Source organism: Macrotis lagotis, chromosome 8, assembly GCF_037893015.1.
Source record: "Macrotis lagotis isolate mMagLag1 chromosome 8, bilby.v1.9.chrom.fasta, whole genome shotgun sequence".
NCBI lineage: Eukaryota > Metazoa > Chordata > Mammalia > Peramelemorphia > Peramelidae > Macrotis > Macrotis lagotis.
Window position 1 is genome coordinate 39,080,566 of NC_133665.1, and position 22,078 is coordinate 39,102,643.

The following is a 22,078-nucleotide window of genomic DNA, read 5'->3' on the forward strand; positions in this document are numbered from 1 at the left end:
TTTGAAACTGCAAAAAAAGCTGCTATGAAAATTTTTGCACTCATGGGTGCTCTTCATCTTTTTTTTTTTGCTCTTTTTAGGGTATAGACTCATGATGGTACTTCTGGGTTAATGGCTATGCACAGTTTTGTGACTATGGAGGCTTAATCCTAAATAGTTAAATATGGATAGAGTAATTCGTAGCCCCACTAATCATAGTATAACTGTATTTACACAGTCCTCTAAAAATTGTAATTTTCCTTTGTTCATCCACGTCAAACATCATAGATAATTGGTTCCCTTTTCCCCCATCAGAGTTAATTCTGTTTAAATCTTCATACTCTTGCTTCTCGCATCTTCCACCTATCATAAACTGACAACCTCTAAACAATTTTAGTCTACGTGGTCCTACATATCTTTTTTTTTCTGAACTATTTGAAACCTGTCTCATAACATCTAGGATACATACCAGATTTTCCCTCTTCTCTATAACAAATTCTAAGATGGAGTGATTGATACCCCCAAAGTTGCCATCATTTCCACCCCAGAAATCAGTTCTTCCTGTTAGGGAGGAATGAGGTTCAAAATATCTGTTTCCTTGGTTGTTTGTTCCATGTTTTGAAGATTCTAATTATTATTATGACAAGCCAAGAAATTATTAGCTGCTCTGCTTATGGCAAAGTGAGAGAACTCTGGAAGAAATCTAAATAATTAAATTTTCCCATTACTAAAATATCTTATCTCTGTCAGGCTTTGAAAAAGTTTCTCATAGTTTCATTTACTTTTTCTTTCTCCCCAGGTGGCATATGGTATAATTCAATGACACTTATTTCTGCCTCTGATTTATACTATTTGCAGTCCCAGGAACTCAGCAGTGTCCTCTGTTGTTGATTTTGAGTCAACAAATAACCATCTGACTACTATCCAGCAGAGGAAGTATACACCATCACCCCTTATAACTTCTTTTGATTCTTCCTAGATGATCTATCAGCTATGGAATGACATTATTTATTTCTTGGAATTCAGCCCCTCCTTCCTCAAACCAGCTACTTACTCCTTAAAGAAGGCAGTTTACTGCTTTTGGGGAAGAGTTTGACTCTTATTTTCCAAAATGTGGAGAGAATTTAAGTAAAATATCTTTCTTGAAAGTCAACTAGGCATCTGACACTGTGCTTCAAATCCCAAGGTTGCAGGTCAAATCATATATTGCTAAGATTGGAAGAGAATTTAACAAATTACTTAGAGTATCTCCACCTTTGGATAGGACTAAAGACTTACACTGTACCAGAAAGTTAGATTGTCTTATCTTGCTCTTTTAGTTCTCTAAGATGGAAATTCTTAAGTTTTTTTGTGTCATAGACTCCTTTGACAATTTAGTGAAAACTATGAACCCATTTAATGAAGACTGTTTTATATACAGAAAATAAAATACATAGAATTATAAAGGAAAACTTAAATTTAATTACAGTTATCAAAATACGTAAAAGTTTTTAGATCTCACATTAATAATACTTTCACCAAAGAAAACTCCTTTACATAATAAGTAACTAATTGCTTAAGTTTTATGACTTTATGTAACTTTTTAATATCTTATACACTATATGTTTCTTTAATGCACCATATCCCTATTGTAATCATTTTAATTTTAATCCTTCTCTCTTATTCCATCTAAAAGAAGGCAAAACGTCTTTTCAAATAGCTAAAAATATGTTAGAACACTGATATCCTAGTCAGATCCCTAGTCAGTAGTGTTATGTAAAGTAGTGCTCTGGTGTCCTATGGTTATCCTGTGAGGTGAGAGTACTGTGGCCCCAAAACTAGCATTATAAAATAACTTCATTGATTCAATAACTCATTATTAAGATCTTCCTCTGCCTCAAGTCATGATGGGAAGTAGTCAACTCTCTGGAAAGTACCAGGTTTGACTTAGAGAAGGGAGTATTTTATTCCGAAATTGTGTTCTGAAATATGTAGCAGACATAGGCTGATAGGAGAGATATTTATCCAGGGCTCTTTTGCACAAGGACATCTAACCACTCTTTCCTGTTATACCCCACCCCCCCCAGGCCACAAAATGACCTTCACTTTTGCCTGGACAGGGCAATGGAAGAGAGAATGAACTAGAGCACTGTTCTTTTCTCAGAGAACACTCCTTGGGTAATCTTCTTCAGAGGCTGATTTTTGATTTGTTTTTTATTAAACCTCCATCTAATCATTTAATCACCAAAAAAAAGAAACCGGGGCGGGGGGCGAAAATAAGAGGTCAACTAGGTGGTGCAATGGATACTGCACTGGCCCTGGAGTTAGGCAGACCTGAATTCAAATCCTGTCTCAGACACTTAATAAATTATCTCGCTGTGTGACCTTGGGCACTTAATCCTATTGCCTTGCAAAAACCAAAATAACAAACAAACCCAAAAAGCAAGAGGAGAAATTTTATTAAGGAAGAAATGAGAAATGAAAAAAGCAGACTGATAGACTTCTGGTCTAGAACAGAGGTATAGGTCATGAAGTCCTGTCAGGGAAAATGCAGTGGGAGTTAGAGGGGGTGTTCATGTTTAGTGTCCTAAGGGAATCAGAGGAAATATCTTTAAAGATGTCCAGCCTATTAACACTCCAGTTTAAACTTTGTGCATTGCCCAATTGACTATTCATTTCTTTACTAGCTGTAGGGCTTAGAGAATTTGTCTTCTGATACAGAGACATTTCCAAATAAACAACTCATAGCTTCTGTGAAAATCACTACAGATTAAGACATGAGAAGTCCATTAATAAATGGATTAATAAAGCTATTTTTATAAGCAGTTTTGACAGGGAAAAATCATTATTAAAATTATCAAAGCATAATTAGAATTTAAACTTTTTTGATCTCTGGACCCATTTATATAATGAATTATTGAGAGTTCTCCCAAGAATTTTTGTTTATGTGAATTGTAATTGTTCTTATTTATTATATCATAAACTAAAATATATTAGTATTATTATGAAAATAGTTTTGATCTTGCAGTTTGCCTGACATAGTTTCAGGGATCACTAGGCATCACTTTTAGAACTACTCATCTAATTGATCCTCAGAACACAGAAGTTGCCTAATCTGACATCTCCAACCCACCGAAAATACAGAATAATAGACACTGGGATTTGGAAGGGATTTTAGTACTACTTCAGCGTCTCCTCTAAAACACTCATAAACAGTGATCATCCAGGATTCACTTGAAGATCTCTTGGGAGAGGATATCTATATATCTATATCTATATCTATATCTATATCTATATCTATATCTATATCTATATCTATATCTATATCTGTAGATATAGATATAGATATAGATATAGATATAGATATAGATATAGATATAGATATAGATATAGATATATTCTGGACTGTCTGCTCTATTCTTGGACTGTTCTAGTTGTTTATATCAAGCCTAAATTGGCATTTCTATATTTTCTACCCGTTGTCCATAGTTCTACCCTTGAGCTCAAGTAAAAAGAAGTCTCTTCTCCTTGCCATCTTTTCCAGTATTTGAAAATAGATATAAGAGCATCCTTCTCCAGGTTAAGTAACTGAAGTTGTTTCAAACAATTTTTCTATTCCTCTTTAAGGCTGCAGTTTGATTTTGCAGTCCAGTTAAATAGCAATTAACTTATTTGCATGTATTTCATGAAGTGTATGTATGTATATTTGAAAATTTAAGCTAATTTTATGTCTTGCCTAAATATGAAATGTCATGTGCAACTGGAAAGGACAATGGAAAGAACAACCATGGTGGAGTTTAGAAGAACAGAGCCAAAATGGCAGAGTTCCATTCTAAACAACTTTACAATAATGTGATAAATTGAATTACAAAGCAGCTAAAAGTAGCAAAAAGGTTACAGTGAGATATTTATCTAGGACTGGACAGAAGGTCAGAAATAGAGGTTTTTAGTATCAGGTTAAAGGCTGGGCAGGAGAGAAGTTATGTTGGTGGTGGCTACAACAGTGAAAGTAACAGCAGTTGTGTAAGAAGCACTTTCTGTCCAGAGAGTGAGTGATCAAAATCTCAGAGCAAAAATGCAGTTTGGACAGAAGTCCAACAAAAAGAAGAGCTAAAGAAAGAAATAAAAAGAGCAAAAATATTTATTTTAAAATCAAATAAGAGCACTAGAGGAAAAATGGCTTGATAAAAGAGGCAGAAAAGATGATGAAGAAAATAACTCCTTAAAAAACAGAATTGGCCAAATAGAAAAAGAGGTACAAAATGTTCCTGAAGAAAATAATTCCTTAAAAATAAGAATTGGGCAAGTGGAAGCTAATGTCTTCATGAAGCAACAAGAAACAATAAAACATTTGTTTTGAATTTTCAAAAGAAAGAAAAAAATAGAAGACTCTGTGAAATATCTTATCAGGGAAAAAAACCAACCTGGAAAATAAATTGAAGAGAGATAATTTAAAAATTACTAAGCTACCAGAAAGCCATGATCAATAAAATGGCTTGCAGGTGCCCCGGGGCTGCCTTTGGGAGGCTGAGGTTCCTTCATCCTGGCAAGCCACCCCTCTAACCCCATAGAGCCTTTCCACTATTTTCCAGGTTACCTTGTTCTGAAGAATTGCCTCACTGGATCCTTCTGTGGGTTTTGTCTCTCAAAAATTTAGAGTCATAATTTTATGATTTTTGAAATATTATGGTGAGAGCACCTAAGAGAGGCTCTTTTTCTGTTGCCATCTTGGCTCCATCCCCTGCCAAACTGAATTTTGAAAAGGGACAACATAAAAAGATAATAATAAACCTAAGAAAATAAGATTGAGGGAAATACACAGCAATCAAAACTGTGAAAGTGAGTGGCATAAACTTAACTATAAAATAGTAACAGAGAGCACAATACATTATAAATAGAATTCAATAATTGTATTAAAAAGAAACGCAATAAAATGGAAAGATACACACAGAATTAAAATAAGGGATTAATGCAGAACCTATTATGTTTCAGGGAATAGTGATCATGATCTCAGAAAAAAGCAGAAACAAAAATAGACCTAATTAAAGGAGTTAATTAGGGAGGACATATTTTGCTAAAAGGGAACATAAACAATAAAATAATGTCATACTAAATATACAACAAATAGCACAGCATCCAAATTTTTTAAAGGAAATGTTAAATGAATTACAGGAAGAAAGAGAGAGTAAAATTCTACTAATGGGTGACCTCAACTTTCTTCTCTGAGAGGGAGATAAATTTAACCATAATACACAAGAAAGAAGTCAAGGAGATGAGTAGAATTTTTAAAAGGTTAGATATGACAGCTGTTTGGAGAAAATGGAATGAAAATAGAAAGAATAATAGTTTTTTTCAGCTATAAATGAGACCTTCATAAAAACAGAACATGAATTGGGTCATTAAAAACCTCACAAACAAATGCAGAAAAAAATAGAAATATTAATTGTACCATTTTCAAACCATAATGCAATAATTACATTCAAATAAAGGGTATTAGAAGCACAAATTTAAAATTAATTGAACACTAAATTTTCTACTCCTAAAGAATGAATGGCTGAAAGAATAATCCACTTAAATACTAATTTCATTAAAGTTAATGATAACCAATAAATAGATAAACTATTGTTTAATTTAGTTTTAAAAAGAAAGAAGAAAACTAAAATTATCATTTATCAAAAGTGAAAAGGGTGACTACAATTCCAGTGGAACTGAAATTTAAGCATTTTTAGGAACCATTTTGCCCAAATGTATGCTAATAAAACTTATAATCTAATAATTGAATATTTAGAAAAATATAAATTGTTCAGATAAACAGAAGAGGAAATAGAATGCTTTATTAAATAATTCTCTTGAAAAAAAATTGAACAAGTCATAAAAGAATTCCCTAAGAAAAATCCCCAGAAGCAGATGGATTTACAAGTAAATTCTACTAAATATTTTAAGAACAATAAATTCAAATACTATGCAAACTCCTTGAAAAAAGACATAATAAAGGAGACCTCCCAAATTCCTTCCTTGACACAAATATGATTTTAATATTTAGACCAGGGAGAACAAAAGCACAGAAGAAGCTATGTAGACTAAATTCCCTAATGAATATGGATTCCAAAAAAAGTTTAAATATAATATCAATGAGAAAATTACAGCAATATATCACAGAGATCATAAAGACCAGATTAGATTTCTATTAGGACTTCACTTTAATATTAGGAAATCTATTAGCATAATTGACCATATCAATGATGAAATAAAATGTCATAGTACAGAAAAAGTTTCTGATAAAATACAGTACCCACCCCTATTAAAAAGAGTACAAGAATGAAAAGAAAATTTTTCTCTTAAAATCATAAGCAGTGTTTACCTAAAACCAAGAGGAGACATATCTAAAAATGGGAATAAAATTTTGAATAAGATCTGGGATAAATAAGGATATTTATTGTCATCTTTATTAATTAGTATTATACTAGAAATTCTAACACTGGCAATAAGATAAGAAAAAATTAAGGGAATAAGAATAGGCATCTCTACTGATGTTATGTTGGTGTATTTTGATAATTAAAAACTAATTGAAACAATAACTTTTATAAAGTTGAAGGAAATAAGATAGAACCACATAAATTATCCATTTTTCTAAATATTAACCAGAACACTCAGTCAAAAAAGATGAAACAATTCTATTTAAAATAAGTATGAACAATATAAAATACCTGGGAGTCTATCTGCCAAAATCCACACAAGATACACAATTACAAAAACACTTTTCACACACGTAAAGACAAATCTTAACAATTAGAGAATTATTAATTTCTTATGAGTAGCACATACTAATAAAATAAAAATATGACAATTCTATCTAATAATTTACTTATTCAGTAACATACCGATCAAATTACCAAAGAATTCTTTTATATATCTAGGGAAAAAAAACCTAATAAATAAGTTCATTCTAGGGGAAAAAAAGGGAACATCAAGAACATTAGGCAATTAATGGAATGGGGGAAAAGAATAAAGGTGGCTTTAGCAGTACCACATTTCAAATAATTCTGTTAAACAGTAATCATCCAAATAATCAGGTACTAGATAAGAGATAGAATGGTTGAAGACAGAAGTACATTATATACATACATATATATATATATATATATATATATATGTATGTATGTATGTATGTATGTATGTACATATATATATATATTAGAAAATAACCTAAGAAATCCAGTTTTTTGGATAAAGCCAAAGATTCAAATATATAGGGAACTGAGTGAAATTTATAAAAATAAGAATAGTAAGAAGATATGAACAGATAGTTTTTAAATGAAGGAATAAAATTATAATCATATGAACCTGGGGTGGCTAGGTAGTGCAATGGATCGAACATCAGACCTGGAGTCAGGAGTACCTGAGTTCAAATCTGGCCTCAGACGCTTAATAATTACCTAGCTATGTGGCCTTGGGCAAGCCACTTAACTCCATTTGCCTTGCAAAAAAACCCTAAAAAACCAAAAAAAAAAACCAACAAAAAATACTCTAAATCACTAATAATTCAAGAACTACAGATTAAAATAACTATTGTACCACTTTATTCCTTTGATATTGGCTAATTAGATAGAAAAAGAAAATGACAAACATTGGAGATGATATGGAAAAAATAAAGACACTGATGCATTGTTGGAGCTATGAAATAGTCCAACCCCTTTGTATAGAGCAATTTGGAACTGTTCAAAGGACTCTAAAACTGTGAATACTCATTCAAAGAGTGAATATTCTTTGACCCAGAAATGCTGCTATTGAATCTATATCCCAAAAAAAGTTCAAAGAAAAAGGAAAAGGCCCCATGTGTCTACATAACATACCCATACATAAACATATATATATATATACATATATACATATATATATATATAGACAGAGAGAGTGTTCTATATTTATGTAACATCTATCTTTCTATGTGTGTATGCATATACTTACACTCACATATATAAACTATTTTTGTGGGGTGCAAAGAATTGGAAAATAACTGAATGGATTATTGTGTATGTGCTAAAAGAAATGATGAACAGGATACATGAAAAACTTGAAAATATTTATGTTATTTGATGTAAAATGAAGTAAACAGAAGCAGAACAGTGAATAGAAATAGCAATATTGTAATGATGGTCAATGGATGATCAATATCTATGATAATTCCTAAGAAGTCATGATGAAAAGTGTTATCCATTCCTAGAGAGAGAACTTAAAAACTTTGAATTCTGATAGAAACATTTTCATTTTATTTTTCCTGTTTTTAAAAAATTTTTCAACAGGCAATGGAAACATAATTTGCATGATTTTACATTAGTGATGGGTATCATATTGCTTGCCTTATCAGTGGGAAAGAATTTGGAAGGAGGCAAGAATTTGGAAGTTAAAAAATTTTAGAGGAATGTTAAAATAAGTAATATTTAAAAAATTAAAAAGCAACTATTTTGCCATTTACAAACATTCTCATACTTTAGGTCCCAATAAATAATTACCTGTATGTTGACAAGTTGAGAGGTGATGAATATTTTCTTAACTGCTAAAAATGTGACAATTTGAGTTTTTGAAACATTTGACAAATTCAGTGGGAAATTTTTGGTACAGGTACCATTTCACTGATAGAAGTAAAATGAGAAGAAATGAGTAGAGTAGCCGGAGGACTCATCAACCACATAGCAAGATCAAAACATTTCTCCTCATTATGTCCCATTTTGTCCCATTCTGAGTATGTTGTATAGAGAAGAAAACTCAGATTTCTAACAATGACTCATAGTTTGCACATTAATCTTTATTAGACCCAGGAGTTAAAGCATGATGTTTCCATTCATCTTGTCAAAGAGGACTTTCCAGATGGGAGAAACATATTCTCCAGTTTTTCCACATAGAAAATTAATTATATTTTGAAGTCTGGAGTTAAGACATCAAAGTCAGTAATTTAAATGATGGGTTCTGAATATTTGTTTCATTGTTCTTTTAAAATTAGTGATGTGTTTAGTAGGAACTACACTGGATTTTCCTTATATGCCTACATGTGGGCACTTTGTATCTTCTCCTCTCCCCCAGAGGCTTTGTTTTCTGTGACAATGAGTCAAAAGAGAGAAAAATCCATCCTTTTTGTTTGTATGGAAATTTATTTATGTTATAAAAATTGCAGATGATGGAGGGTAGAGGAGAAGAAGAAAAGAGGTGAAGAAAGCATATGTGAAATCAGGTGTGTTTGACCATTCTGGGCAATCAAAGGAGTACAAACCCTCCTCCCCCAAAAAAATCCTACACCTAAACATTTTATTTACTTTTGAACCATCAATATTAATCAATCAATCTGCTAACTTGATGAACGAGTGAGATGTGCAAAGAAGGAAGAAAAAAATTCTACATCTACAGAATGTTTAACATAGAAATGACATAAGAGTGCATCTAGTTAACCCCATTTACAGAGGAGAAAATAGATCTTATATTTAGAGTTGAGGTGGGGTTACTATTATGTTGATGACCTTAATTCTGCCCCTAATTTTATCTTTCTTATCTCTTCTCCCATAGCAGCTTGACAGGAACATGGCCATATATTAAATTTCATTTTCACTTAGAAATGTCTGAAATATTAGTCTCTGAAAATAATTTTCTCTCCTTCCACCTACTGTATTACTTTTCTCTTGAATCTGTTATTTATAACTTTTGATTCTTTGACTACTTTTTAAATTCTCAGTCCATTATTCTTTCTCCAGTTGCACTTGACTACTTATCTAGTGTTGTCAGACACTTCAATGTAATCACTATTCTTGAAGAATTTCCTTATTTTCTTGATCTTCTTTCTTCAAGTCACAGTGGATCACAAAAGATGATCAGCATTACCTCATAAAATGAAAATCACTGGAAGCATACAAAATATGCTCAAAAATGAAACTGGCTCAAAGCCAATCATATTTGGAAAGTAGAATGCATATAATTCTATAATGTTTTCATCATAAATTATAATGGAATCACCTGCATTTGGATGTGAATACTTTAATCACCTATATGTTACATAGGTAAGCTGAAATGGCAGTTAATGAAATAAATTCAGGAAAAGCAAAATGGAGTAAACCAAGGAAAGTGACATAATCTTCAAAGGTCATTTAGCAACTTAACTGAGAATGATGAAGATAACAAAAAGAATGGAAAACATCATAGATAATGTTAATATCCAAAAGAGGATTGGAATAATGTCAATAACTTCTCAGCTATATGCCTGCTTTTGCAATTTAAAAAATGTTGAGAATAATTTACAAAATGATGATATCCTTAATAAAAAAAAAACAGGTGACAGGCTTATTTTTACAATTTATTTTCAATGAAGATCCATATTTTCACTGTTACACATTTGACTGAGAAATTCAGAAAATAAAAGATCACATAATATAGGAAATCTGTCCATATTTTTTATAAGAGAATAAAGTAAAAAATAGAAAGCAGGGGCGGCTAGGTGGCACAGTGGATAAAGCACCGGCCCTGGAGTCAGGAGTACCTGGGTTCAAATCCAGGCTCAGACACTTAATAATTACCTAGCTGTGTGGCCTTGGGCAAGCCAGTTAACTCCATTTGCCTTGCAAAATCCTAAAAACAAATAGAAAGCATCTATTGGTTACCTCTTAAAAGAAACCCCAAATGGAAACTCTCAGGAACAGTATAGCTAAAATCCAATTTTGAGGTGAAAGAAAAGATACAGCAAGCAGTCAGAAAGAAAAATTTAAGTACCAAGGAGTCATAGTCAAGGTCACACCTGATTTAGCACCTATCAATGTGAAGAAGAGGAGTGTGGAATACAATATTCTAGAAGGCCTTATAGCCAAGAATAATTTATCTAACAAAATTAAGTATAATCCTACAGACCATTAAATGAATCTTTAATGAAATAGAGGACTTCTAAACATATTCAAAGAAAAGGCCAGAACTGAATGGGAACTCTGAAATTTAAACACAAAAGTTAAGAGAAATATAAAAAGTTGTAAACATGATTGAAGAACAATCATTAGGGACTAAACAAGGATAAACTGCTTACATAAAAGTATGAGGAGATACTAATATATTGTTCTCTCTGAACTAAGTCTGCACCAGGAATCATAAAAGGAGTCTCATTAGATAGAAGACCTGAAGTAGTTTTGTTATGATGATCCTTTTTTTAAAAGGTTTTTGCAAGGCAATGGGGTTAAGTAGCTTGCCAAAGCCCACACAGCTAGGTAATTATTAAGTGTTTGAGGTCGGATTTGAACTCAGGTTCAAATTTGAACTCAGGGCCAGTGCTCTATCCACTGCACCACCTAGCTGCCCCCTTGTTGATCTTGAAAAGAATTGGATAGAAGGGAAAGAGGAGAGAAAAACGTCGAAGAAAATCATCTCACATAATTTTGGAGTATAAATAGACATGTATACAACTCAGGAGAAGGGAGCTGGAGCAACTGTCACTTGAACCTTACTCTCATTTGGACTCTTCAAAGCAGGGAAGGACACAGATATAGAAATTCATTTCACTCTATAGAGAAATAGAAAGGAAGAGAGAGGGGGGATTTATTAGGAGGGTAGATTAAGGAGGTATTGGTCCTAAGTAAACAAAGGATAAATAAAATATTTATGGCGTTTTTTTTGAGGTGGCAAAGAATGGGAATCTCAGGTGCTACCCATAAATTGGGAAATGACTGTGACTATGATGGAACATTACTAAGTTATAATAGGATGATTTCAGAGAAACCCAGGAAGTTATGTGAATTGGTGCAAAGTAAAGTGAAAAAATCCAGAACACTTTATACAATAACAACACTATGGTCAAGACAAGTAACTTTAAAAAAATTGAGAACTCTGATCTACATAATGATGACCAACCATGATCCAGAAGTCTAAGGATTAAACATGCTTCCTACTTCCTGAGAGGTGAAAGACTTAAGTCTCAAATGGGACAAACAGACACGAAAAACTATAGAAACATATATACATATATATATATACATAAATATGTACATATATGCATACATATATATATTTTTTTCAAAAGCAAAAACCTATCTGCTCACTTTCCTACCCTAACCCCACCCCATTGAGGAATGAGACCTTAATTCAGATATAGAAGTCATTTACTAAATGGTTATTAGGATTGTATAAATTATCTACCAAGGATCCATGGAGAATAAACTGAATAATTTGCACATTCCCTTAAATATGGAATCTATCTCATCTTCCTGAAATAGTTATTTAGAGACTGGGGTATAAAGTTTTACATTAGTGCAATGTTTTTTAAAACGTATTTGTTTATTAGGAAGATAGCTTGTTTGACTATAGGTTGTTTCTTGAAAATACATTTCAACTCACCTTTATTTGACTTTACAGTTACCTGAGTGATATTGATCGAATTGCTATGCCCTCCTTTGTGCCAACACAACAAGATGTTCTCCGTGTTCGAGTACCTACAACTGGAATTATTGAGTATCCCTTTGATTTAGAAAATATCATCTTTCGGTAAGATGGTGACCTTATCTGAGTAGCCTTTTAAGAATTTGTAAATAGCATTAGTGGGTTTTTTAAAATGGTGTCCAAGAATATGAAATCCATAAATGCTCCTAAGGTGTTTTATGATCTCAGGATAGTATTTACAGCATCATAGGATTATAGATTTAAAGTAGGAAAGGTTTTAGAAACTGCAAAGTCTTTCTCATTTTCCATTTGATTAAGGTGGAATTTGAAGCTAAGACTTCCTAATTCGAAGTCCAGTATCCTATCCATTATATAATATTGCCTTTTAGTTCTCCTTACCAAACAAAGAAGCAGGGACTGGAAGACTTTCCTTGGGATAATTCCAGAATAGAATTCATTTTATCTTTGTTCTTACAGAGCAACATTCCCTTTCCCTATAAAAGCTATCTGTTGCTCATGTATTAGAAGCTGTTATCTCTTTGAATACTTGACTATTTTGACAACTGATTTTCCTCATTTAGGGAAAAGATAAAATACCTTTCTAATATACATCATTGTTCTTCCCCCCCACTTCCTTTTAAACCCTGCTGATTTCCCTCCATTTCATAGTCAAGCTATTTCAATAACAAAATTTGAGGCACTATGTACTATTTCAGGGGTCAGACAATTCTTGATCAAATTCTGCCTTTGATACTTACTATCTTTATGATTTTGACCAAAACATGGAACTTCCCTTGGCCTTAGTTCTCTCAATGTAAAATGAGGAGGCTGGACTAGATGACCGCTGGGAGCCCTTCCAGTTCTATATGTAGGAACATGTAATAAGAACCTTATTCAGTATTTCAGATTTCAATGTACTATAGTTTTGGACTAGGGTAGGAACATGTTTTCCGTTTCATCTCCATTATTTTTCTTGAAAATGCCCAGTATTTTGTTGGCTTTCTTCAGTTATGAAATTACATTGGTCCAGTGTCTTCAGGGAACACATTATGAATCCTGAGTCTCTTTCATAAAATCTTCTTTTGGGGGGTGCAGCTAGGTGGCACAGTGGGTAGAGCACTGGCTCTGGAGTCAGGAGGACCTGAGTTCAAATTTGACCTCAGACACCTAATTGGACAAGTTACTTAACCCCACTGCCTTGCAAAAAACAAACAAACAAAAAACCTTTCATATTTACCTGTCTCCCCAGCTAAGTTGCAAGGTAATTGAACTAGGAATTTATTAGTGCCCATCACAATCCTGGGCTGTCACAAGCAGTTAATTTAATACTTAATGAATGAATAGAAGGGAAGAATAGGAGGAATTGAAACCATTACTTTGGTAAATGTGAGTGGGATCAATGCCAAATTTTGGTGAGTTTTATGCTTTTTGAAAAATATTTTTAGAGCTTAGCATACAATTTACTTACTTCTTACCTAGGAACAAACCACATAGTAAGGAAAGGTAGGAAAATGAACGACTTGATGAATGTGATTGGGGTTAGTATATAAACATAGCATGTTGGCTATTTGTATTTGAAGGGCTGTCATGTGGAAACCTTAAGAGGCAGCATAGTCCATTGGGAAGAACATTGACTCTAGAGATAAAGAATTTGGTTTCAAATCTCACTCTTTACAATTTTTACCTCTGTGATGTTGGATAAATTATTGCACTTCCCTGGGTCAACCATTTCCTTATATGGAAAATGAAGCTGATCTAGATGTCTCTGATATCTCTTCTGGCTCTGAATCTATGATCTATCAAAGTCAGCTTGTACCTGGTGTCCTCTTTCTTGTATCATTGACATGTTCAGTCTCTTCTTGAATACCTCTAGAGAGAGGGACCCTACACTTCCAAGTCAATCCTTTTAACCTTTGAAAAACTTTGCTTTTTAAGAATCAAACGGAAAGCTGCTTCTTCTCACTTCACCTATAACCCCACAGTTCTACTCTCAAAGGAAGGAAAAATAATGTTAACTTCTCTTCTGCATGATATGGTTTTATATATTTGACTGCATGTATTATGTCATTCCTAAATCCCTCTTTCAGGTAAAACATACCGGGTTCCTTAAACTGACCTCTCTCTGTGTTCTTCCTTCTCTGTGTACTTACCAACCTAGTAGCTCCCTTCCTAAAATGTATCTCAAACTGAATAAAGGGATGAATCAGCAGAAGTGAACTGTGACCTGGCTTTTTGGATTAAACTTGTTGTTCTTGGTACTAGAACAAGGCTAGCAGCCATGGGTGGAAGTTGTAGAGGCAGATTTAGGCCTGGAAGAACTTCCCAGCTTTGGAGGTCTCCAAAAGGGGAATCATCTGCCTCCAGCAGTAAGTAGGTAGATGATCAAACAACATTTATTCACAAAAATGGGCTAAATGCTGGGGATGCACACACCAGAAAACAGGACTATCCTTGTCCTCAAGGAGAAGGAAAAATGAGGTAGATTACCCACTCTGGGGTCCAGGTTGCAGGGATGAATTCCAAAGCCCCCCTTGGGGATGAGAGATCTTAGCAACAGCAACCAGAGTTTAAAGCTTATGCCTGAGAAGTGAAGTGGAGGTTTGGTATGGGGGCCGAGAGAGCAAAAGTTGACCTCTCTGAGCATTAGCTTGGATAGTGGTTTCTCCTCACAGGAAGTCATCAAGCACAGTTTGGATGACTACTTTGTGGTGACTTCCTAAAAAAGATTGTTGATCATGTACTGGTAAACTAGATGGCTTCTAATTCATCCTCTGGCTCTGCAAACTGCATATTCTGAGATCGAGGGGAAGTAAAAATATATATACATATAATCTGAGGGGCAGTAAATATCTCCTAAACTGAAATTCAAAATTTATAGCTCCTTCACTATACAGTTCATAGTGGAACTTTGGTCATTTGCAAGGGTGAAACATGTATTAATAAGGGCACCATCTAGACTAAGATTAAGGATGCCTTGCTGAAGGAAAACATTTCTTTTCTCCAATAAATGGAAGATTTTTCTATAAAGTATAAAGAGTTGTGTAATCTCAGAGTCATGTTCTCTGTTTTTACTGGGCAGGATGGTGGATGTTGGAGGCCAGAGGTCTGAGAGACGGAAATGGATCCATTGTTTTGAAAGTGTCACCTCCATCATTTTCTTAGTAGCTCTGAGTGAATATGATCAAGTCCTGGCTGAGTGTGACAATGAGGTAAGCTAGATAGAAAACTTAAGTGGCTTTGAGAAAGAATTACTTACTCCTAAGGAAAGTGAAAAAAAAATTATCCTGGTGATGGACTCTCTTGTGTATAATCATTAGGAAAAAAATTTTTCAAACAATGCCCTCAAAAAACATGTGAAGGTCCCCTAAGTCATTCTACTTTTCTTAACAAGTGAATGGGGGAGGGGGAGCTGTGAGGTGGCACAGTGGATAGAGCACTGGCCCTAGAGTCAGGAGGACCTGAGTTCAAATCCGGCCTCAGATACTTAATAATTGCCTAGCTGTGTGATCTTGGGTAAGTCACTCTTAAACCCATTGCCTTAAATTTAAAAAAAAAGGTAAAGGGAGTAGAATTGAATAATATTACATTGGATTAAATTTGGGGGAATTTCTTTTGGTGATAGGAAATGAGATATAGCAATCACATCACAGATTTTGCATTGTAGTCCTGAATAATATTTAAAATGTTTTTTATTCCATTTAGTATTTCCAAATTACATGAAAAAATTTTATTTTCTTAAAGTTTGAGTTCCAAATTCTCTTTCTTCCTCACAATACTTCTTAAATTATCTCTCTTAGATCTATTTTTTTTTCTTTTTAGTCAATTGTACTTTTTTTTTTTTAGGTTTTTGCAAGGCAGATGGGGTTAAGTGGCTTGCCCAAGGCCACACAGCTAGGTAATTATTAAGTGTCTGAGACCAGATTTGAACCCAGGTACTCCTGACTCCAAGGCCAGTGCTTTATCCACTCTGCCACCTAGCTGCCCCTCAATTGTACTTTTTAAGAAGTTATTTTCATCAGTGAATTATCAGTTCTGTTTTTTTATTTTCTTCAGCATTTTTGTGCCTCTTTTACTGATCTTTAAAATTTTCTTATGTTTCTTTAATTTTTTTCTCTATCATTTTTGTTTTACAAGCTCATTTACAAACTTACAAACTCATTTCTTGAGTTTTTTTCCAATTCACATTTTTCTTTTGATGTTTTGCTTGTAGTTGTTTTGACTTGTCTTTCAGTTTCTATCTTGGTTTTTTTCCATCACAACAGCTTTTTATTGCCCAATTATTTTGTTTATTCATTTTCCCATGCTATTCTTGACTTGAAACTTTATGTTGGTCTCCATTCTCTGCTAGGGTTGGGAAGGGTAGGGTAGATAAGAGATTCTTATTGGCACATCTTCAAGCTTCAGGTATTTGCACTGCTATTTTCAGAACTACTTCTAAGGATTTTTTGTGCTTTGAAGGTGGTGTGATCTGGGGAAAGATATGGATACCACTCTCTTGGTCTGCACTCTGATCTTTAACCAGGACAGGCCCCTGACCACTAGGGATTATAACCGATACTGCTCCTCTTTCCCTCCTTCACCTCTCCTAGGACTGGAAAAAACATGATTTCGTAGGGTCCCTCATCCCTTGGATACTTCTTAAGGGTCCTACTCCCTCTTGACTTAACTCTATGCCCTTGAACTGATTCAGAAGTGGATATAGGCAATGGAGTCACTAAACAGGTCTGGTCCTATGTCTCCTGATATCCTTTCTTGACCATTTGCCAGGTCTCCTTACTGTTTTTGGCATGACTCCTGAAGCTGCTCATGTCACTATTACCACTTAGTTCTACCATTTTTCATCCATGTGACTTCTGGCTAGCCTCCTCCCCCATGTCACTGATATCTTTTTTCAGCTTTGTTATTTTGGGTTAGAAGTGGTTAGATCTGCTTTGGAATATAGCCAGGCTATATAGTGGGGTCCTCTTAGCTTGGCTCAAGTTTCTCTACATAAATCTTACAGACTTCTAGTTCCTCTCTGACACTACCACACCCATACCTCTCAGTTGAACTGGAGCAGGGCTTAAAGAAACTTGGCCTTTTGTAACCATTCATCTGAAAGAATTCTTGGGATTCATTGCAGTTCCTTCTTCCCCAATGTTGACCTTTCTGTCAAACTGATAATTCTTTTTTGTTCTTCCTTTTTCCTCCAGCCCTCGGAGCATTAAGCAAAATACTCGCAGAGAATGACACATATAGGATTTTAAAGTTTACAAATAATTATTCTTTGGGTTAAGTATGCCAGTTTGGTTAGTTCTCCATTCGGTACACGAGGAAATTAAGATTCTAAAAGCTTGTGATAATGCCTTGTCACATAGCCTAGTGTTGGCAGAGAGATTTGAACCCAGCTCTTCCTGACTCCACATGGCCTCAGTTGTATTCCTAACCTGTTTTTCCTCTGTGAATCCTATAACATTTGAAAATGTCCCGGCAATATTGTTGTCCTCTCATTATTCTAATGGGCACGAAACATGACCCAAAGGATAATAAAAACATGATCAAGAAAACAAAGTTGATGATGCCCATCACTGATATCCTCTCAAGGATTAGCCAATGCCAAAGGGGAATGGTTGGTCTTAAAAGCTCAGCAATCATAGTAAGAGATTATCATTATTTGGTCATTTGCAAGGGTGAAACTTATATTAACAAGGGCACCATCTAGACTAAGATTAAGGATGCCTTGCTGAAGGAAAACATTTAAAAGATTATGTTATCAGATGACAGAACTTTTGCCCATCTCCTATCAGGGTATGCTTTGCTGTGTTACATGTGTGACATTATCCTTTTATACTGTGTTATTTGATGACACGCTGTTGGTTAAGGTGCTGTGTTACCAAGTCACTCGTATCATATTAGCACATTTTCATGACTATGTGGTGTACATGCCTATCATGTATCACACATGTCATGCCATACATAAATCATACTATGTCACATGTGTCGCACAATCACCATGGTGAGGGAAAATGGCTGTTGTTCTGAAGATACAACCCTACCTTTCTCTAGTCCCACATCCCCATGAACATCTGCAAGCATTATTCAGAGAGGCAGAGCCTTCACAGACAATGCCAAGGTTTTTGCTATGGATTAAATCAATTTCTTTCCACAAAACCTTTTAAACCAATCAGTACTCCAATTTGTTTTTTTAAGAAATGAATGACCCCAACAATCTGGCACCATTTAAAATTTATTAAATGCCCTTTTTTGTGCAGAGAGTCAATACTTCAATACCAGGGTAAGTAAAGAATTTAAAATATGCAATTTACAGTTTAACATTTGTATGATTAAAAATTCTGTAAAACAGGTAAAGATTTTGATCTAGAACCTGGAAATAAACAGAAAAGAGAGATAGTCTTTGGTCTGAAACCTATCTTCTTTTGTAGAGAGTTCTTATAGTTCTAATAAGAAAATCATACTTGAATTATAATCCTAATAATAGCAATAGCTAGCATTTCTATAGCACTTAAGATGTGACAGACATTTTATAAATATTATTTCATTTGATCCTCAAAAACCTTTGGAGGGTAGGTTGTACCAATTTTAGAGTTAGGAAAATAGACTGACAAAATTTGCCCAAAGTCTCTGTAATACCAGCACCATCTACCTCACTGTCCAGCTGCTTGAGAACTTTAGAACAGGGAACCACATTTACCTTATTTCTAAAGTTAAGAGAAATATTAGGAGATAGGGCAAATTTATCATTGTAAAAGCAGAATTTAAGAGATTATTAAACTTTTATTTTATACATTCCAAACCTTATAGAGTGAGATAAGAACCCATGTCTTCTGATGTTTTTTATTTATAAGACCTGCTTTCCCTTAAGAAGCTTATCAATTTTGCCAGTCTCCATCTTTAGAATGGTAGTTTGGTATTGTCCCCAGAAGGCCAGAGTTAAAACATATGTAAAACTGGAATAGTTCACTTCATGTCCCAATTCAGTTTCTTGGATCTGTTGAAACTAAGAAATTGGCCTCCAGCCAAACTTCAGTGGCATGGCAGAAAATGAGTCCATGCACTAGACCTATGAGGGAGAAATAAGAACCTTCATTTTTTTTTTAGGTTTTTGCAAAGCAAATGGGGTTAAGTGGCTTGCCCAAGGCCACACAGCTAGGTAATTATTAAGTGTCTGAGCCTGGATTTGAACCCAGGTAGTCCTGACTCCAGAGCCGGTGCTTTATCCACTGTGCTGCCTCGCCATCCCAGAACCTTCATTTGCCTTAATGGAACACTGATACTGTTTTCTTTGCTTAGGGATTATTATTTTTATATATGTGCAGTTAAAAAGAAAATTTCCAAGTTGTGTCAGTCATACTTCAGCTTCTTATTGCCACAAAGGAGGTGTAGAAAATGTCCTTTGCTATATATTCTGCATTGGCCAAGCAGGGGCAAGTTCCTTTTCAAATTTACACATCATTCCTTGGCATTTGTTCTGACTGACATCACATTCCACCCTTTAGTCTATTTCTTCTCAACCTTATCAGAAGAGCAGTCATGTTTTTTGTCAGCCCCACTTACTTTGGTCCTGGAGCCAACCAATTCCTCCAATGCCACAGTAGCAGCCATAGAGCTTCTCAGCCAGTCCTTACTGGCTTGCAGCACAGTTGATGGATCCTGCCAGAACCAAGAATCCCTTTGATACTCATGGGATTTCCCTCAGGCAGTTGTGAAAAGCATCAGGGAGAAAGCCTCCATCTGCTCTGGGCTGCAAGTATAAGTGTGGCTTTGGATAACTGACCACAATTTGATTTTATTTGATTTTATTTGTTTAGAGAGTTAATAACTTTTCTTTTCATTCTATTTAATTGAAAGCCTAAACATGATAAAACTGCTTTAAAGTCTTCTCAAAAGTCCTCTTCTTGCTCTTTGGAAATAGAAACCTCAAACCACTAAACCATGTTGCTTGGTTTTTCTAAGGAAAATAAGCATTAAACTTTGTTCTTAAGACAACTGTTTAAGTTTTGATGTTAATAAGTGTAAAGATATTTCCTAATCCATTTTTCAAGTCTCAAATAAATTTTGAGTAAAATGTTGCTTACTACTACTTTGAAACATTCACCAATGCATGTTTTCTCTATAACACTGTACCATCCATTGCAACATAACACATAAAACAGTAGTCCTCCCCAACATATGACATACCTCTACAGGCCAAATGAAAGATACACTTTCTGGTTAAATTAAATCTCAGGTCTGATAAAAAGGAGGTGATGGGGGTGGAGACAGGTTAGTGTCTTGTTATTGAATAGTAACATTTTCCTTTCTCCCCTTGTGCCCTGCTGTAAGAATGTGCTTTATTTTTTTCCAAGTTCCTTCCTTTTGTCTTGAAAACACCAGAAGAAAACAAAGCTTTGTTTAAGTCCAGTTGATCACCCATAAAGATGGGTCATTTTTCTCCACAGTTCAGCTTTGTTAAATTAATACCACTACCTGGAAAACTTCTCTCATTACTTTTTTTTCTATTTATTATATGAAGTCATTTTTAATCTCCCCCCCCCAGTCTCCTCTCAACTACCAGTGCAATCTAGCTGGTGTTTTTTCTGACTACACAACTGTGTCCTTCGTTCAAAGGTAAGTTCCTTGTGAGTAACAATATCTGATTCTTTGCATTTTCATCACCAGCATTTAGCATGATGACTGGCACACAGAAAGCCAAGAGTCTTAATAAATGATTAGTTGGTTGATACATGCTCACTTCTGCCTAGTGTTGGCATTTTGGGCCTTGGTGATCTTGCTGAAATGGTTGACTTTTGATTGAGATCCTACTGATTACTCATGACAAACACAATGATTACTATGTGAAGGCAAAACATAGGATGTTTTTGACAAGTTTTACAAAACTTTTCAGTTCTTCGAAGTAAGTTCAGGATAAAGAGAGAAAGGGGGGAAATGGATAGGGCAGTCAAGGGGCAAAGTAGGGAGAGGGACTAAAGAGAAACAAGTCAAGGGGATGACAGAAAAATGGGAAAACCAGATCTGGGGGATGAGATATGTATTTACCTTAATTAACACTTTTTGTTGTGGTTGCTTCTTAAGATAGAGATGATAGTAAATGTTCTTTACATGTTCTTAGAAGTGACTCCAAGACCTAAGGATTGGGAAAGGTGGCCTGAATGGGGGGGGAGGGTTTACTTGGGTAGATGCAAACGTGTGGCATGTCAATTCTATATTGTTTATTTCTTCTCAAGCTTAATACCAAGATCTCTATTTTCTACACAGAATCGCATGGAAGAGAGCAAAGCCTTATTTAAAACTATCATCACTTACCCCTGGTTTCTGAACTCATCAGTCATTTTGTTTTTAAACAAAAAAGATCTTCTAGAGGAGAAAATAATGTACTCCCATCTTATCAGCTATTTCCCAGAATACACAGGTAAGACTCTACGAGTTGGAAGGGACCTTGGAAACCAATTTTTCAGGTGATGTGAGGCCCAGATGAAATGAGTTGCTCAAGTTATACCACTTGAGGTGGAGCACAGTTCTCTGATTCCAAATCCAGACTGCTCAGTCCCAGTAATTATCTGGTATGGAGAGAGGAGGATGGCTGTGGTACATTTATCAGAATGCCTTGAGCCAGCTATTCTATTTACCAAGACTTGACGAAACAACTTATTCCCTTAGTTCTATCCTGGTGGGACGGGTTTGGGACTGAAAAAACAGTCCAAAACCAAGGACCTTGGAAATA

At 34.7% G+C, this 22,078-nt stretch overlaps 1 protein-coding gene across 1 annotated transcript in view; it reads left to right on the forward strand.

Annotated features, from left to right (window-relative positions):
• The window catches only part of LOC141495412 (guanine nucleotide-binding protein subunit alpha-14), a 408,685-nt gene that overhangs the window by 382,745 nt on the left and 3,862 nt on the right, over nucleotides 1–22,078 (forward strand). Inside the window, exons 4-6 of the mRNA XM_074196702.1 lie at nucleotides 12,334–12,462; nucleotides 15,437–15,566; nucleotides 21,613–21,766. Of these exons, the coding sequence (XP_074052803.1) occupies nucleotides 12,334–12,462; nucleotides 15,437–15,566; nucleotides 21,613–21,766 (413 nt within the window). The remainder of the gene's footprint in view (nucleotides 1–12,333; nucleotides 12,463–15,436; nucleotides 15,567–21,612; nucleotides 21,767–22,078) is intronic.